The sequence below is a fragment of the Chiloscyllium plagiosum genome, chromosome 14 (assembly GCF_004010195.1).
Source record: "Chiloscyllium plagiosum isolate BGI_BamShark_2017 chromosome 14, ASM401019v2, whole genome shotgun sequence".
Taxonomy (NCBI): Eukaryota; Metazoa; Chordata; class Chondrichthyes; order Orectolobiformes; family Hemiscylliidae; genus Chiloscyllium; species Chiloscyllium plagiosum.
Window position 1 is genome coordinate 53,645,507 of NC_057723.1, and position 16,868 is coordinate 53,662,374.

Here is a 16,868-nt window from a genome sequence, read left to right on the forward strand (position 1 = left end):
GATTAGGTGTCAGGGCGGACCGAGAACTGGAAGGGGCATGGGGTGGACCGAGAACCGGAAGGTGGGTAGGGGCGGGCTGCCTTAGAGTGGTCGGAAGGTGGGAGGGATGGGGGCTTGCTGGGTCTGTATTGTCTGCACTTTTGTATGTAACAGTACTGTGTAATGTACAACTGTCATTGCTGTTGTCTCTTTATATCTTTATGTGAAACTGGGATTTGAGGTTTGTCGTCCTGTCCCTGTAAACTGTTTGAATGGTAGGGTTTGGGGCCTGGCTTTGCTGCTCCTCTCCCTTGTAAAATTGCTGTCTCTTGTATGCAGCTATAAATGTAACTTTGTTGTAAACTGTTTTTGTAATTTGTTTAATAAAATTTAAAAAAAAAAATCAGGAAAAAAAAATAAACAGGAGATTCAGAGTCCCTGCAATTTAGGGGACTGACTCTGCTGGCTGATATTACAGTTTCTCTTTTTTTTTGGAGGGTGGAAAAAAAACCTGATTTCTGAACTGGCTGAATTATTTAGCCAGTTTGTTAACTGGCATTCCTTTTAGTGAGGACTGATTGTTAACCTGATGCATACAATGTGTTTCAGGTGAAACTCTTCTCATAAGGGGATTGTTGTTTCACTGGTTACAGCCTGTTACTCTTTTTTTCACTTTTTTGAGAAAAGGATAATGTTAATTTTGTGGTAGGGCCTAGCCCTTGGACTCTAGTTTCCTTTGTTTTTTTTAATGTGTCTTCACTGTTTTTGGTGTTTGGACTGAGCCTTTGTGGAATGAATACATTTTACCAGAGGAGCTGTTCCTGTGGGGAGGCCTGGGACTGGGCCTCTGAAGATTAAGCACCTGTGTGTGCTGGGAGGTAAGCAGTTGCTGTATCCTGGAGTTTGGCAGCAGACCTTTCCTTCAGGAGTGGACCAAATCCTGAGTTACTGCACCAGTACTATGTTCCTGTGACTGGGCCTGGTTTTCCAAGACTGGGCCAGGACTCTATGGAGACTGAACGCCTGTGGGGGTGTGCATTTGCTGCCTTCAGGAGTGGATTCTGCCCTAGGTTGTGGACTCCTTTTAACAATGGACTCTGCAGTTTGGAGTGGACTCTGTTTCTGACATTGCACTTTGTACACTAGAGTGGACTCTTCCTGGAAATGGATTCTATATTTTGAAGACTGTATAGATTTGGACTGTGTACCAAAAAGGACTTTTTTTGGTAATTAACTACTGTATTGTGGTGTTTCCTGGGTCTATCACCTACACTATCTTGTGTCCCTGGGTCTGGCAGGCCTTACTGTGAGTTGGGAGGCTCATGGATCGTCCTGAAAGCTGTCGCCCTGAGAGCCGGAGGGTGGGTAGGCCACCCTGATGCCAGTTGCCCTGAGAGCCAGATGGTGGGTAGGCCGTTCTGAGCGCTGTCATCCCGAGAAGGGGTAATCAGGAAGGGCTATCCTAGAGTAGGTCGAAGGGTGTCAGAGCAGCCGAGCGCCAGAACGTGCGTAGGGGGTGGGCTGGGATCCGGCAGGCTTGTCCCAGGGAAGGGGACAGGCTCTCCTAGAGGTGGCTGAAAGGTGTGCCAGGATAGCGCACTGGCCGGAGGTGCATCGGGGTGGGTGAGAGCCCAATGGTACATGGGGGCAGCCGGAGAGCCAGAAGGCAGGTAGCCGTCCTCAGCACTGTCTCGCTGGCAAGTACCGGGGCGGGCTGCCGTAGAGGTGGTTGAAAGGTGCGGAGGGTGGTTAGTAAAGCCGCAAGGTGGGTAGGCCATCTGGACCACTGTCACCCCAGGTGGGTACTGGGGCGGGCTGCACTAGAGGTGGTCGAAAGGTGTCAGGGCAGACCGAGAACTGGAAGGGGCATGGGGTGGAGCGAGAGCCGTAAGGTGTATGGGCGGGCTGCCTTCGAGTGGCCAGAAGGTAGGAGGGATGGAGGCTTGCTGGGTCTGTATTGTATGTACTGTTTATATAACTGGATTTATGTACAAATGTCATTGTCGCTGTCTTTTAGTGGAACTGGGATTTGAGGTTTGTCCTCCTCTCCCTGTAAAATGGTTGAACGGTACAGTTTCAGGTTTAGCTTTGCTCCTCTCCCTTGTAAAATTGCTGTTGTATATAGCTGTAAATGTTAAGTTTTTAAACTGTTTTGTAATTTTGTTAAAATATTACAAACAGAAAAATAAACTGGAGATTGAGTCCCCTCAATTTAGGGGACTGACTCTATGCTGGTTGGTACTACAGTCAGTGTTACTGTTGGTTTCTGCTCCCCTTTTATTTCTGGAGGGAGATTCTGGATTTGGGATTCCGTTAACTGACATTCCTTTTAGTGAGGAGTGATTGTGTGCATCAGGAGTTTAACAATGTGTTTCAGGTGTAACTCAGTTCTCATTAGAGGATTGTTGTTTCACTGGCTGGTTAGTCTGTTACCCTTTTTTCTCAAAAGGAGAAAAGAGAAAATGTGGATTTTATGGTAGGGCTTAGCCCTTGGACTCTAGTTTGTTTTTTTTGTATGTCTTCACTTTTTTGGTGTTTGGACTGAGCCCTTGTGGAAGACATACATTTTTACCAGAGGAGCTGTTCCTGTGGGGAGGCCTAGCCCTGGGACTGGGCCTCTGAAGAATGTGTGCACGCTGGGAGGTGAGCACTTGCTGTATCCTGGAATTTGAAAGAAAACCTTTCCTTCAGGAGTGGACCAAAACCCCTGCATTAACTGCACTGTTAAAATGTACTGTTCCTGTGAGTGGCCCTGGCTCTCCAAGGATGTGCTAGGATTCCATGGAGACTGAACTCCTGTGTGCTGTGGGGTGTGCGTTTGCTGCCTTTGGAAGTGGATTCCACCCTTGGTTGTGGACTCTGTTTTTTAGCAACGGACTCTGCAGTTTGGAGTGGACTGTATTCCTGACAATGCCCTTTGCACTGGAGTGGACTCCGTGCCTGGGAATGGATTGAAGAAAACTGTTAATGGACTCCATGTGCCAGAAAGGACTTAATTGATGGACTGTCATGTGGTTTGTTGGGGTTGTCACCTGCACTCTTGTGCCCCTGGGTCTGGGAGGCTCATGGGACATCCTGAAAGCTGTCACCAAGAGCCAGACGGTGGGTAGGCCATCCTGTGAACCTGAAGGTTGGTAGGCTGTCCTGAAAGCTAGAGGGTGGGTAGGCCACCCTGATGCATCACCTCAAGAGCCAGAAGGTGGGTAGGCTGTTCTGAGTGCTGTTGCCCTGAGAAGGGGTATCAGGACAGGCTGTCCTAAAGGTGGTCAGAAGGTGTCAGAACAGCCGAGAGCCAGAAGGTGTTTAGGGGCAGGCTGAGATATAGAAGGCTTGTGGACTACCCTGCACGCTGTCTTCCCTGGGGAAGAGGACAGGCTGGCCTAGAGGTGGCCATAAGGTATCAGGGTAGTCTGCGGATCAGATCCCACATTGGGGTGGGTGAGAGCCCAATGGTATGTAGGGGCAGGCAGAGCTGGAATGTGGGTAGGCTGTCCTCAGAACTGTCACCCCAGGTGGGCACCAGTGTGGGCTGTCCTAGAGGTGGTTGAAAAGTATGTCGGGGTGGACAGAACTGGAAGGGGCATGGGGTGGTCTGCCTTAGAGTGGCTGGAAGATGAGGGATGTGGGCTTGCTGGGTCTGTATTGTATGCATTGTTTTTATATAACCGGATTGTCTCTAGCAACAAATGTTATTGTTACTGCTTTGTCCTGCTTTAAACTGGGATTTGGGGTTTGTCCTCCTTTTCCTGTAAACTAGTTGAATGGTATGGTTTGGAGCCTGGTTTTGCAGCTCTTCTCTCTTGTAAAATTGCTATCTCTTGTATACAGCTGTAAATGTTAACTTTTTTGTAAACTTTGTTTAATGTTTTGTAAATTTTTAATAAAATAAAAACAGGAGATTCAATAGGTCTCCAGTTTGGGTCCTGACAGCCAGCTCAAAGGCTGATCCTCTGTACATAAGGGTGACTTGGTAATGGGATACTGGCCTCTATGCAGTTATTTCAGTTGCTTCATCTTCCCCTTGATATGTTTCTTCCTTGAGATGAATTTCTATTGTACCTCCTGAATTACCCCTAGAAATGCCTACCATCGCAGCTCCACTAACTCCCCTGCTAATCTTTCCTTCTAATCAACTCTGGCCATTTCCTCCCTTGTATATTTATAGTTATCTTTACTCGACTCTCGTACCATGACATCTGACTCCAGCTTCTCTTTCTCAAACTGCAGATGAATTTGAACATACAATGGTTACTGCCCTCTAGGGATTCCTTCACTTTTTCAGCTCTCTAATAAAGTCTGCCTCATTACACATTATCCTTAGAATGAGAATCTAACACCACATTAAGTGGCTCCATTTATACTAGTAAAGTAATGCATTGCCATGATGTTGCAAATGTATTGCTAGAAGAAAGCTTTAAGTTCAGTTGTGATCATTCATAAGGTCCAGAGAAAACCAAGCACTCTGCTTTTGTTATTAGCTGCTTAATCAATATTGAAAGCAACTAATAGATCCATAATTGAGTGTAATACCTTAGGAAGCTTAGAGCAATATCTTTTCCAAATATATCTACAGGAATTTACTTTATTCCATGACATGTGAAGTCATTGGAGTATTTTTCAGACATTTCATGGAGTTGTAAATTCACACAGCATAGGAGGCAGTTTTCAATCTATCATGACTATGCTGCCTCGGAAAAGCTGTGCAATTTATTCCACTCTCCTACACTATCACCACAGGAGTGAGACTAATTGGGATGTGATAACAGGCCAAGTCCACAACACCTTGCTTTCATTTTTCTTCAAATGAAAATAAGATGACAAAATAATTGCTGCCTCTGGAGGTAGCAGAAAATGAAGAGTTTAGGCCACAAATCCTTTGTCACTACAACTGAATATTCCTAAGAAAGTGTTGTAATTTCAAGCATGAGCTAATGGAATTATCCATAAAATCAGAGTCCAGTGGAAATTAGTAGCTATTACAATGTAAAGAAAGGAAAGTCTAAAAGTCTAAGTGTGAAGTAATTCTCATGATATCGGGGTTAATGAATAGATCCCATGTTAAGCAGAAATTAAGTGTTTATGATTAGAAAATGGGGTTACTGCTCTATCACCACCAAAATACTGATTACATAATCACGGATCCTGAGATGGGAGTTAAAAAACTTATCCTTCTGCTGTGCTGTTCTTCCAAAATTGATTTCAATTTTTGGACTGTGCTAGGCAACCATATAGTTTGCATATATCTGTCTGACCTAAGGATCCCACCGTCAAACTTCACTTGATTTTTGGAAGGATGGAAGGAATGGCAGTGCTTCATCATCCCAGTGTTTTTCACTGACACTCTGATTCCCCACTCTCTAAATTACTGTGCTTTTCGCCCTTGGAAGGTACTTCGCCCTCACCCAGAGGGTGACAGGGCTGCCTGATTATTGTGGCAGTTTGATAAATGACAGGCTGGCTCGATGAGGCCAGATTCCAGCTGCAAGTGAGACCGAGTTTCAAAAGTGAGGAGACCCTCACAGCAGGCAGGCAGCCAGCCAGCCCAGCTTCAACACTCAGGATAAATTCACTGTCTAACTACTTATATTAAGGAGTTGTGACCAGACCAGCTCCTGACGTTAACATTTATGCACTGTTGAAGAACCTGAAGATGGCTGGAAAGAAGCTAAATAAATAAGCATACAATGCCAAAATAGAAAAGCTAGTGGTAATCAAAATATAAATATTGTTAGAACTTCTATGACTTTTTCATAATTTCCATTTTTAATCTTTTATCAATGTTGGTTTGGAACTGTGAGCTAAAGATGACATTTGGACTGTGGGTAGCAGTTTGGGTTAAAAGAAACACAGGCCAAAAACCTTTTGTTTATTCATGAGGTGTAGCCTGGAAGTTAATTGCAGCTTGGTTACTGATCAAATGCTTCTACAGATGCTTTATCAATCAGGAAGAGCATTACATTTAAACAGATAGTAGAAGATGGCTACTAACCAGGTTAATAACTGAGAATTGGTTCCAGCAAGTCTAGAAAAGACTCAAGCAGTTGAATGGTAACTAAGATTTCTTGGAGGAGATAATCCATCTGTCAGAAAGTGCCCAGAAGTTGAATTGGGCTTTGGCCTGTTCTTTGTGAAAAAGGAATCTGGCTATTGATGGGACAGCATGAAGGTTTGAAAGCTCCCTGCCTAACCTCCTAGCAACAGCTCTTGGAAGCTCAGAGAATAGAAAACAAAGTTTTAAGTATCACTGCCTTTATCTGAGTGAACTATAAAGATGACCGTGATCGACATGCTCAGAAAATCAACTGAGAAACCATCATTTATGTCTCTGGAACAATGCATTGTGAAAACTTCTGAAGTAATCTGGCTAGTTATGTTATTTTATTTATCCCTTAGCAGCATTTAGTTTGTTTGTCCATGTTTAGGATGAAAACAGCTGAAAACAAAGGGTTTTTTTTGTTTATAGCGTGAACCAATTCGATTACTTTGTCATTTAATTTTTACTCTGCTATGGATACTGTACTGTTAATAAATTGCTAAATCTTTTGTCGAAGATATAAACCAGTGTTGAGAATTGATTATTCGCAGTGTGGAATTGGTTATTTAAAATTCTAGTTTGGAACTATTGGGGTCAATTTTGAGTCTTTAAAGGTTTTAATTTTCCTGTTGTGAATACAGAGGTAGAAAAGCTGATTTGGTTCAGTTGTCTGTCTCTGTCTCTTAACAGTATCATGGGCAGATAAGAGTTTCAATCAGTGTTGTCTCCATTCTCTTCTGCTGAGCATATTACTATTTTTTTTCAGTAGTAAATCTGAAAATGTTTTCTCAATTGAGAAAAACTAAACTACTAATTGAATTTTCATGAGGGGTATCAGGACCCTCTAATTATACTAAAAGGTTAATCACAAGCCTGCATTTGCTGGCCAAAGGGCTTGCTCAGAAACTTTACTCCAGGTCGCAGCCTCATTACTCAGCTGTGGTCCACCATCCAATTAAATTGGTGGATGGGCTCCTGCTGTTACCAGTCCAATCACACTTCCAGCGGTTTGGAAGCGTCAGCAGTGCTGAGGAATGCAGGAGATGTGGAGCCTCCAAAAAGTTAAGTTAAAACAAAAGTCCTGGGGTGTGAGAATGCAGTCTTCTGGAAAGCTTCTTGGGGTCATGATTGCTACCCTCCTTGCCCATAACTCCTAGTTTGGCTGATGATGCCTTGTGCCTGTTGTTTGTAGCAGAGACTGTGCCCATTGATCCAGTGGCCTCCCCGTGTGGCAGGGGCTCACTCATTGCAACATGAAATGAACTGTTTAATTGCAAATGTCAGCTCTCACCTCCTGGATGCAGGCAGCCTCTCCATATCTTGTCACGCTTTCTGTAAAATGCCCAGTGGCACTCCATTAATAAATCTGCCTACTTTTATCTCTAACATCACTCATTCCAAGCCTTGCCACAACTCAGATGCTGAAACTTTCAGCCATGAGTTTGTCACTTCTGGTCTTGATTATTAGAGCACTCTCCTGGTGAGGCTCCAATCTTGAACTCTCAATATACATTGCCATACGGTTTTGTTTTTGTCAAATAAAGTATCTTCCAAGTTCCAACTGATCACATTATCTGAATGTGTAGAAAATATTTGCAATTTCTGGATATGTTTTAACATGACTTGTGTCCTGCAATCGGTTTCTAAAACTGCACTAAATTATATTTCAGTGGAAAAATGTTGATGCAAGTCTGAACAACTCTTGCTCTCCAAAAAAAAAGGGTGTTTCTCATATTTACCTGTGTTCTTCAACTGGCAGATACACACCATTTGTTTAATGTTGAATTGCTATGACAACACTTGGTGACAAAGACGAATTTCTCATTTCAATAGTCCCATACATTTGAAATGATATTTTTTTTCTTCTGTCTATTTTAGGCTGTGAAGTGTGGCATCCACTTTGTAAGCAGTCTGCTAGAATGGAAAAGAAGCTTCGGGTGTGTATAACATAACCATAAAAAAACTACCTGTAAAATGAATACTCAACTGAATATTATTAGCACGTATTTCCTAGGTTGGTTTGATATGTGCACAAAAGGTGTTGAAAATTAACTTAAATTAACTCATAATAGCTCTTTCATTTGGTCACATGACAGAAACATTTCTTGTTCAATCCATACTGTCACTGATCATTTGATTAGGTTAGATTCTTTACAGTGTGGAAACAGGCCCTTCGGCCCAACAAGTCTGCACTGATCCTCTGAAGAGTAATCCATCCAGACTCATCCCCAGCATTTACCCCTGATACTATGGGCAATTTAGCATGGCCAATTCACCTGGCCTGCACATCTTTTGGAATGTGGGAAGAAACCGGAGCACCCGGAGGAAACCCATGCAAACACGTGGAGAATGTGCAAACTCCATATAGACAGTTGCCTGAGGCGGGAATTGAAACTGGGTCCCTGGTACTGAGAGGCAGCAGTGCTAACCACTGAGCCACTGTGCTGCCCCAGGAGTATAACATGCTAACTCAGTTTCAACAATTAAAGTGCTTTACTATAAGGTCCTAAATTAACTGAATGCAACTGTGCTTTTAAAAAAAAAACAAAAATTGTTTTCCATTTCAACCTCCTGCCCAAGGAAAATTTGATCATCTTGTTTTAATTCTCCTGAGAATAATATTGTAGTGTAAAGAGTGAACTGTACCAATAATCTAATATTGCCTACTGAGCATGTGCAGATCACAATGGTCTAAAAACTAAACAAAAATCTGAAAGAACTGCAGATGTTGGAAATCAAACAAAAACACATTGCTGGAAAAACTCAGCAAGCCTGGCAGTATCTGTGGAGAGAAAGCAGAATTAACATTTTGGTTCCAGTGACCCTGAAGAAGTGACAAACTCATAGATAAGAGTTTCAGCAGCTGATCAGTTGTGACAGTGATTGAGATGAGTGGTATTATAGAGATGAAAGTAGACAGATTTTAAGCATTTTATGGAAAGTGGGACAAGATAAGGTGAGGCTGCTGCAACCAGGAGGCGGCACAGTGGTTAGCACTGCTGCCTCACAGCGCTGGAGACCCGGGTTCAATTCCCGCCTCAGGCAACTGTGTGGGGTTTGCACGTTCTCCCCGTGTCTGCGTGGGTTTCCTCCGGGTGCTCCGGTTTCCTCCCACAGTCCAAAGATGTGCAGGTTAGGTGAATTGGCCATGCTAAATTGCCCGTGGAGTTAGGTAAGGGGTAAATGTAGGGGTATGAGTGGGTTGCGCTTCAGCAGGTCGGTGTGGACTTGTTGGGCCGAAGGGCCTGTTTCCACTCTAATAGAGCTGACGTTTGTTATTAAAAGGTGTTTTTCCAGCAATTTCTGTTTGGGTCTAAAAACTGTAGAAGAAAGAGAAAGTGAGGACTGGAGATCAGAGTCAAGAAGTGTAGTGCTGGAAAAGCACATCCAGCCAGTCAGCATCCAAGGAGCAGGAGAGCCAACGTTTCAAGCATAAGCTCTTCACTAGCTTATGCTTCAAATGTCAACTCTCCTGCCCCTCACATGCTGTCTGACCAGCTGTGCTTTTCCAGTACCACACCGATGAAAGAAGGCACCAGCAAAGTTTTGGGCTCTAACATGTTTATGTGCTATAAATATGTATTTACAGTTTACACTAGCTTTGTGTCCAACCCTGGTATGCCTTGTCCTATAAATTCTTTATGGTATTACTAATGGACAGCTGAAAGTATGACAGGCAGATTGAGGTAGCAGTTATTTCAGAAGAGAGTAGCCTAACCATCAATCATGAGGGAATTATTCACACTCCTATATGTCAACATAATTGAAATGCAAAAGGGCTTGATACCTGCTAGAGTTGACACTCATTTACATATTTTCTAGATTTGCCACCAGATTAACAGGTTTCAGGGAAAAATAAATCTTGTTACTGCTCCTGCAAAGTTTTTTGTTCCCAAAATTTACTGTTAAATAGAAGTAAACCTCACTTTGAGAAACAAACTTCATTGTTAAAACAACAATCCCAAAATGTCCCTCTGAAGCCTTTCAGGGGCAGAAATAAGTTGTAGAGGAGCAGATAATTGCTCATTAGTTGCATTCCTGATTTTGCTACATAACCCCTATTCATAGTGTTTGATACACATGGAGGTTACCATGTCATCATGAATCATCTTGGGCATTCACTTTTACTTGAGCACGTTGATATCCAGTTGATAGGTTTTAGGGAAAGTAATTGGTCAGCTTTTTAGAAAATTTGATAGCAATTGGAAAACCCAGGGAAATTTGCTCAAGTGATCTCCAGAATCCAGCATTGGTTAAAATCCAAATGCAAGAATTCCTGCATTATATGTTTTGGGTTAGTGTATTCTATACCCGTTCCTCAGTGGAGTGGACTGAAAATTCTGATGAATGCACAGAGGGTAGAGCCAGAATAAGTGAAGGAACCATAGTCTGAGAAGACTAAAGACTGCTCTCCAGAGAGACAGAAAGAGAGAGAGAGAGAGAGAGAGAGAGGGATCACTGGTGGTGAGTTCAACCCGAGACCACCACCCTTGGGTCAGGGATGAAGGTGAGAGGGTTGGACCTTCATAGAAATCTCAGCTGATATGGGAGTTGAACCTGTGTCATTAGCATCATGGTATATTGCAAACAACTGAACTGATCAACCCCCTTCCAGAATAATCCCTCCCCAATTTTTACAAAAACCAACAAAATACAAAGTTAAAAAATAACCCAACACCAGGTTATAGTCCAACAGGTTTAATTGGAAGCACTAGCTTTTGGAGCGCTGGAGCGTCGCTCCGAAAGCTAGTGCTTCCAAGTAAACCTGTTGGACTATAACCTGGTGTTGTGATTTTTAACTTTGTACACCCCAGTCCAACACCAGCATCTCCAAATCACAACAAAATAAAACGTGCCTACAGCTGAAGTTATTTTTACAGCGTAATGTGAATTTCTTCCTTCCAGACATTTGGGAGACATGATTATTCAATCGTGTTACACATCTTCACTTGCAGGACAGCAGCACTTCATTTGCACCAAGCTTATGCGTTAATTGGCTTACATCAAAAAATTTACAAAATGAATGCTTGTCAAGTTAAAAGAGGCTTTAGTTAAACTAAAAGGAAATGAAGTAGAAGAAGAATGACAAAGCCAAAAAAGATCAGTTCAGAAGCAAGAACAAGAGACTGCAGGGAGGGAAATAGTAACAATGGGCAACTGGGAAAATATATAATAAATGTACATAATTTTAAAATTCTAATAATGATGATGAATGATGACCGTATGCAGCACATTGGATAAACCTGCGGGGATGTATAAACAGTTAGATCTTTTGTAGTGATCAATTTGTTCTCACAACGTGCAGCTAATTCTATGTAGCTTTGGCACATACTCCTATATATTGTTGACTATGAGAATTATTCAAATAATAGGTTGATTGAGAATCCATTGTAAGGCTGTAAGATTTTAACCCATGGCAGTGTGTGGAATCTTCTTTTAGATGCAGGAATATACATCAAGGTGAATCATAATCACATTCTCACTTCTTTTTACAGCACAGGCGTACCTCTGAAACTTCCATCTCTCCTCCTGGATCTAGCATTTCAGGATCACCAAACCGGGTCATATGTGTAAGTACCTTCAGCAGTCTGGCAAGGAGTCAAACCAAGAACAAAACTGGTCAAAATCCAACAGAAGTACCAACATATTCTTAGTACCAATACACTTCCTCAGAATTGATCTTTCCTTTTCCAAGCAAGCTCACTAAAACAAGGTAGAAGTTCTTGTCGTCCATTGATAGCAGTTCCTTGCCTGCCTGGAAAATGGAACATCCTGTTCTCTGTTTATATGTAACTGAATGTACTACACAGATACCAAGGTCTGAATTTTTGCATAGATGAAAAGACTGTATGTCTAAGCAACACTGGCACCAGAAATCCAATCTGGAAGGCCTGCCCCCTATGTAAGAGAGGGAGGATAAGGGAACATTTGCAAAGGGAACCACACTTTCCACATCATAGCTGTGGGAGAAAGCAGCACATATAAAACCTAAGCTGTCTTAAATCCAATTTGATTTTCACGAGTGAAATGAACAAAATATAACTTGCACACTTTAGATCATGTAGGAGAAAGTCAAAATTTACTGGAGTTCTTTAGAATGGTAGATTTGCCCTTTGGAAAGGTACATTAGCCTTTGGATATAGTTATAAGACATCTGTAGGAGAAATCAGGTGCCCTTTGAGATTGCTAAGATGAGCACGAATATACGAAGTTTTTTTTTGTTGAAGCTGTCAAAGGGAATTGTTGAGGTGTCAAAGCATTTTAAACATCTTAAACACTTGCCTATCGTGTTAAAAGAAGTTTTGCCATTTTATTCTGTCTGTTGACATGAGCCTTAAATTATCATCATAGGATTAATGATTTTGCAATCTAGCGTCACAGTGATAGCTGACACACAATACTTGAGTATGTCCATAATCTTTTCACCCAGGCTAGTTCTCTACCAGACAGCTTCTGAACTCATTCTGGAGGTAGTTGGCAAAACTCTCATATCTACCTGCAATTCCACCTCTCAGAATTATCCCAGCTCTGAGCTCCAGACCCAAGAGGGAATTTCAATCCCAAGCATATATTAATGAAAGCTTTACTACCCAAAAACCATTGGGCAAGTTGACTACTTAGAAAATTCAAATTATGCCCAATTTAAAACTAAATTTTAAAAAAAATTCAGATTCTATGGTTAGTCTGCAACCATATTCATTTTGAACAGAACTTCTCTTCCACCTGGTATTACTGCTGTTAATAAAACAGAAGTAACGTTCCTTCTGTCTTACCTTTTTAATTGCTGTCACTATATTTTCTAGCCTCTCTCTGGACAAGCTCACCATGTTAATAATAGCTCCGAATCGTTCCAGCAGATCGAGAAGCTTTTAGAAAGATAATCAATTCAAGCTGTCACAAACGTGCCTGTGGCAGAATAAAATTTTAAAAATAAACTCAATGTCTAATTTCCAAAATTGGTTGCTAGGAGATGTTGCAGATATGAGATCCATAAATTACTTTCAAACTACTTGAGGAGGACATTGACTGCCCACCCTATTCTGGGAATGACCTCTGCTCGCCTAATCCTGCACATTCTAGATGAAACAGCCCTGAATACTTGTGAAAGCCTGTGAGATTTATTCATAGAATGTGACAGTTGTAGAACAGGCTACAGGCAAAATTATACTCGTAAGATGTGTCCTGAAAAAATACCCCCAAAGGCAAAATGACTTAAAATGTAGATTTCACTCAGGAATTGATGAAGCATTTGGAAAGTCACAACAAGATCACTGAATTATAAACTGATACTATATTGCATAATTTTCACATCTAGTGCGATTGTAAATAGCATTGTGAACATCAATATGTGCCAGTTACACTTATCAACAAGGTGACCTTACCTACCCACTGGTGCTTTGAAACTTTGCTATAGCTAATCATTACCATAGGTATTAAGAAATGGGTCCTGAGGAGTCAGAACAAATATTACTTGGGATATCATTGGGATATTAATTCACCCTCATTAAGGATGTTAATTTGACAATTAACTTGCTGCTAATATACAAGCATATTTACCATTTCAACGCCAAGGGGAAAATACATTGGGGCTCATTTCATCCTGCTTTTATTTCAAAGGAAATACCATCAATTTTACTTGGCCATATCTCACATCCAAAAGATGCTTTAAACACACGTAACCATGGATGATTTTGCAGAAGTTGGTAAGAACTAACCAAAACGATGCATAGGTGAATTTGGAGGCCTATTTAGGATCCATTCAGACATTTGCCAGTGCCAAGTGGAGTACGCACTGACCCTGTATTCCACACATCATTTATTGTATCCATTGCTCCCGATGCGGTCTCCTCTAGATTGGGGAGATTGGACACCTCGCAAAGCGCTTTAGGGAACATCTCTGGGACACCCACACCAATCAACCCCACCACCCCGTGACCGAACATTTCAACACCCCCTCCCACTCTGCCAAGGACATGCAGGTCCTGGGCCTTCTCCATCGCCACTCCCTCACCACCAGACGCCTGGAGGAAGAACGCCTTATCTTACACCTCGGGACCCTTCAACCCCAGGACCTCAAAGAGGACTTAACGAGTTTCCTCATTTTCCCCTCTCCCCAACCTACCACAGTTCCAACCTTCCAGTTCAGCACCGCCCTCATGACCTGTCCCACCTGTCAATCTTCCTTCCCACCTATCTGCTCTGCCCTCCTCTCCAACCTATTACCTTTACCCCCACCTCCATCCACCTATTGCACTCTTAGCTACCTTTTCCCCAGCCCCACCCCCTTCCCATTTGTCTCTCCACCCCCGACCCAAAATGTTGATTTTCCTGCTCCTCAGATGCTGCCTGACCTGTTGTACTTTTCCAGCAACACAGTCAACTCTGATCTGCAGACTTCACTGTCTCCTAAGCACTGAGCCTGCTGCATTCAAAATCATCTATAAGTAATCTCACCAGCACACTTTGCACTCATTGAATTGTTTCCAAAATTATTTTATCCACTGCTGTACTCCAAGGGTGGGTGATAGCCCTCAAAACTGAGACTGTGGCCTGTAGCTATATGCTTCCTTACTAAGCTGAAATCAGAAGTTGTAGGTCTCCTCTTTTAATGTCACCATTGAAAGGAGCTGTAGACAGATCGAGGTAAAAACTCTGTTCTTTATAATTTGGAGGTGCCGGTGTTGGAATGGGGTGTACAAAGTTAAAAATTACAACACCAGATTATAGTCCAACAGGTTTAAATGAAAGCTAGTGCTTCCAAATAAACCTGTTGGTCTATGACCTGGTGTTGTGATTTTTAACTCTATTCTTTATAATGTGTGTGAAGAGCGCCATTATACATAGAGGTTGAAAAAGTCAAATTTAATTTTCATTATGTGGGACTTAATGATGTTTTGGATCAATTTCTGAAATTTATTTGCTATTGAAGTCACTTGTTGAATGAATTTCCCTCCGAATGGAAACGATACCATTAGTTTTAAATGTCTGTTCTTTAAAAGGAATTATTACTTGGTACATTGATTTTTTCAATTTAAAACAGTACTGTCCTACAGCACACTTTCACTACAACATTTCTCTGATCTTGCTATTCTGTAATTGCAGAAACTATGCTATTTATGCATAGGCTTAACTATGTCTGAACATTACTGTTTAAGGAACTATTGTCTTTAAAATCAGAAGCTAATGACAACTGTTTTCTTCTATCATGAATTTCTGTGTCTAACATTTTCTTCTGATTTCCTCTATTCTCCTCTTCCAACTATCTATATCTCAGGCAAAAGTGGATAATGAAATACTTGACTATAGGGATCTGGCTGCTCTTCCCAAAGTTAAAACTATCTATGATATTCAGCGTCCTGATCTGGTTTCCTACGAGCCATATTTCAGATCCGCATCAGAAGACAGACTTGAGAGACATAGTTTTGGGGAGGTACTGTGTAACTGAGCATGATTTTTATTCCATGGATTGTTTATTCTACCCAACATTTATTTCATACAAACATGAAACAACATTGGGTAGAAGATTTGTTTCCATGGTGTTCCATAATGTTTGTTTTGAAATGCTAACAGTGGGAAGTGACAGTAGTAAGACTAATTTCTCTCATTCTGCCAACACATTGTATTCTTTAGAACCTGTATTTAAAGAATGTTTTTATATGTGCAACATCTTGGAATCTGGAAGAAAAAGATTTGTCAATTTGCATGTCGGCAGCAATTTTTTAAACTGATGGAGTATTAAATGATACTCTATGCATACATTTTAATTTGAAATTATATTTCTAATTTGATCTTGTTTTATAGAATTTGCAAGGCATATAAATGTCACTTAACAGCTATTCACTAAACTGTTTTCATGATGTCTACCTATTAATTGCACTTAATGACTTGCATAACATTGAAAGTGCCTCAGAAAATAGGGGTTTTAGAAGATGTACAAGTTGACACATTTTTTGTGGGGAATAAAATGATCATTTCAGTGGTTGTCAATGGTGAGAGTAGGAGGGACTGCTCCTATAGGGTGGCCTTTACCACCATGCGACCCTCCGGGAGCCACAGGGTACTCAATCAAGAGGGCCTCCCCTTAACCCAGAAAAGGGTTGGCTATTATTGGACAGTTTTCTAAAAACGCAGAAAATGTGCCCACCAGAGGTCAAAAGCCCAGAGCAGTAGGAAAAGACTGAGTGGTGCTGTCCTCATTTGGCCTATAGACAGAAAGTATTGTCTAATCTGACCTACCAATGAGATAATTCTATGCACCTCCCCTACCTTGTAACCCACTCCACAGACTAAATTCTACCTATACTTTCAAGAAGCTGACAAATGGCTTTTGTTACTTGAACAATCTACTAATTTACAGCAAGTTAAAAATAGTATCTGTATATGAAATTTGGCACATTTAATTACTTTGAATGTTAATGTGTGAATGCATGATTCATTGATAAATTGTGGAAACAAAATGCACCGAAATTTTTCTGTTGACTGTTGCAATGGAGGGAAACCTCTAACCATTCATTTTACAATTTGTTATACTGTACAGTTTGTCCTTGACTACAATAATGTGTGAAACATTTTTAACATGTTTGTACTAAATGTCATCACTTGTTATTCACTTGTTATAGTCGCTCGGGATGCTGTCACCATACTCACAGGTAATTCTGATCATTTTGTTTATTGTAGTATTACAGTTTCTTTAGTATAAAGCCATTGATACTTGTGTGTGGTAGTAGTCCTTGCTCAGAACAAACTTCACTCCTTTCCCTTAAACAGCCCCCAAAAATCTGCATTCTATCAAAATATTAACATACAAATGTTTTGCTATTCAGCAGAATTGTTTTCTGTACTTCAATTTGAATCA

At 41.3% G+C, this 16,868-nt stretch overlaps 1 protein-coding gene across 8 annotated transcripts in view; it reads left to right on the forward strand.

The window, feature by feature from the left end:
* ablim3 (actin binding LIM protein family, member 3) overlaps positions 1–16,868 on the forward strand; it is a 343,093-nt gene that overhangs the window by 255,777 nt on the left and 70,448 nt on the right. For 6 of the 8 annotated variants that reach the window (XM_043703813.1, XM_043703816.1, XM_043703818.1 and 3 more), the window contains exons 8-11: positions 7,892–7,950; positions 11,509–11,583; positions 15,288–15,443; positions 16,633–16,662. In XM_043703813.1, coding sequence (XP_043559748.1) covers positions 7,892–7,950; positions 11,509–11,583; positions 15,288–15,443; positions 16,633–16,662 — 320 coding nt within the window. The remainder of the gene's footprint in view (positions 1–7,891; positions 7,951–11,508; positions 11,584–15,287; positions 15,444–16,632; positions 16,663–16,868) is intronic. The other 2 variants (XM_043703819.1, XM_043703821.1) reach the window with 1 other exon arrangement.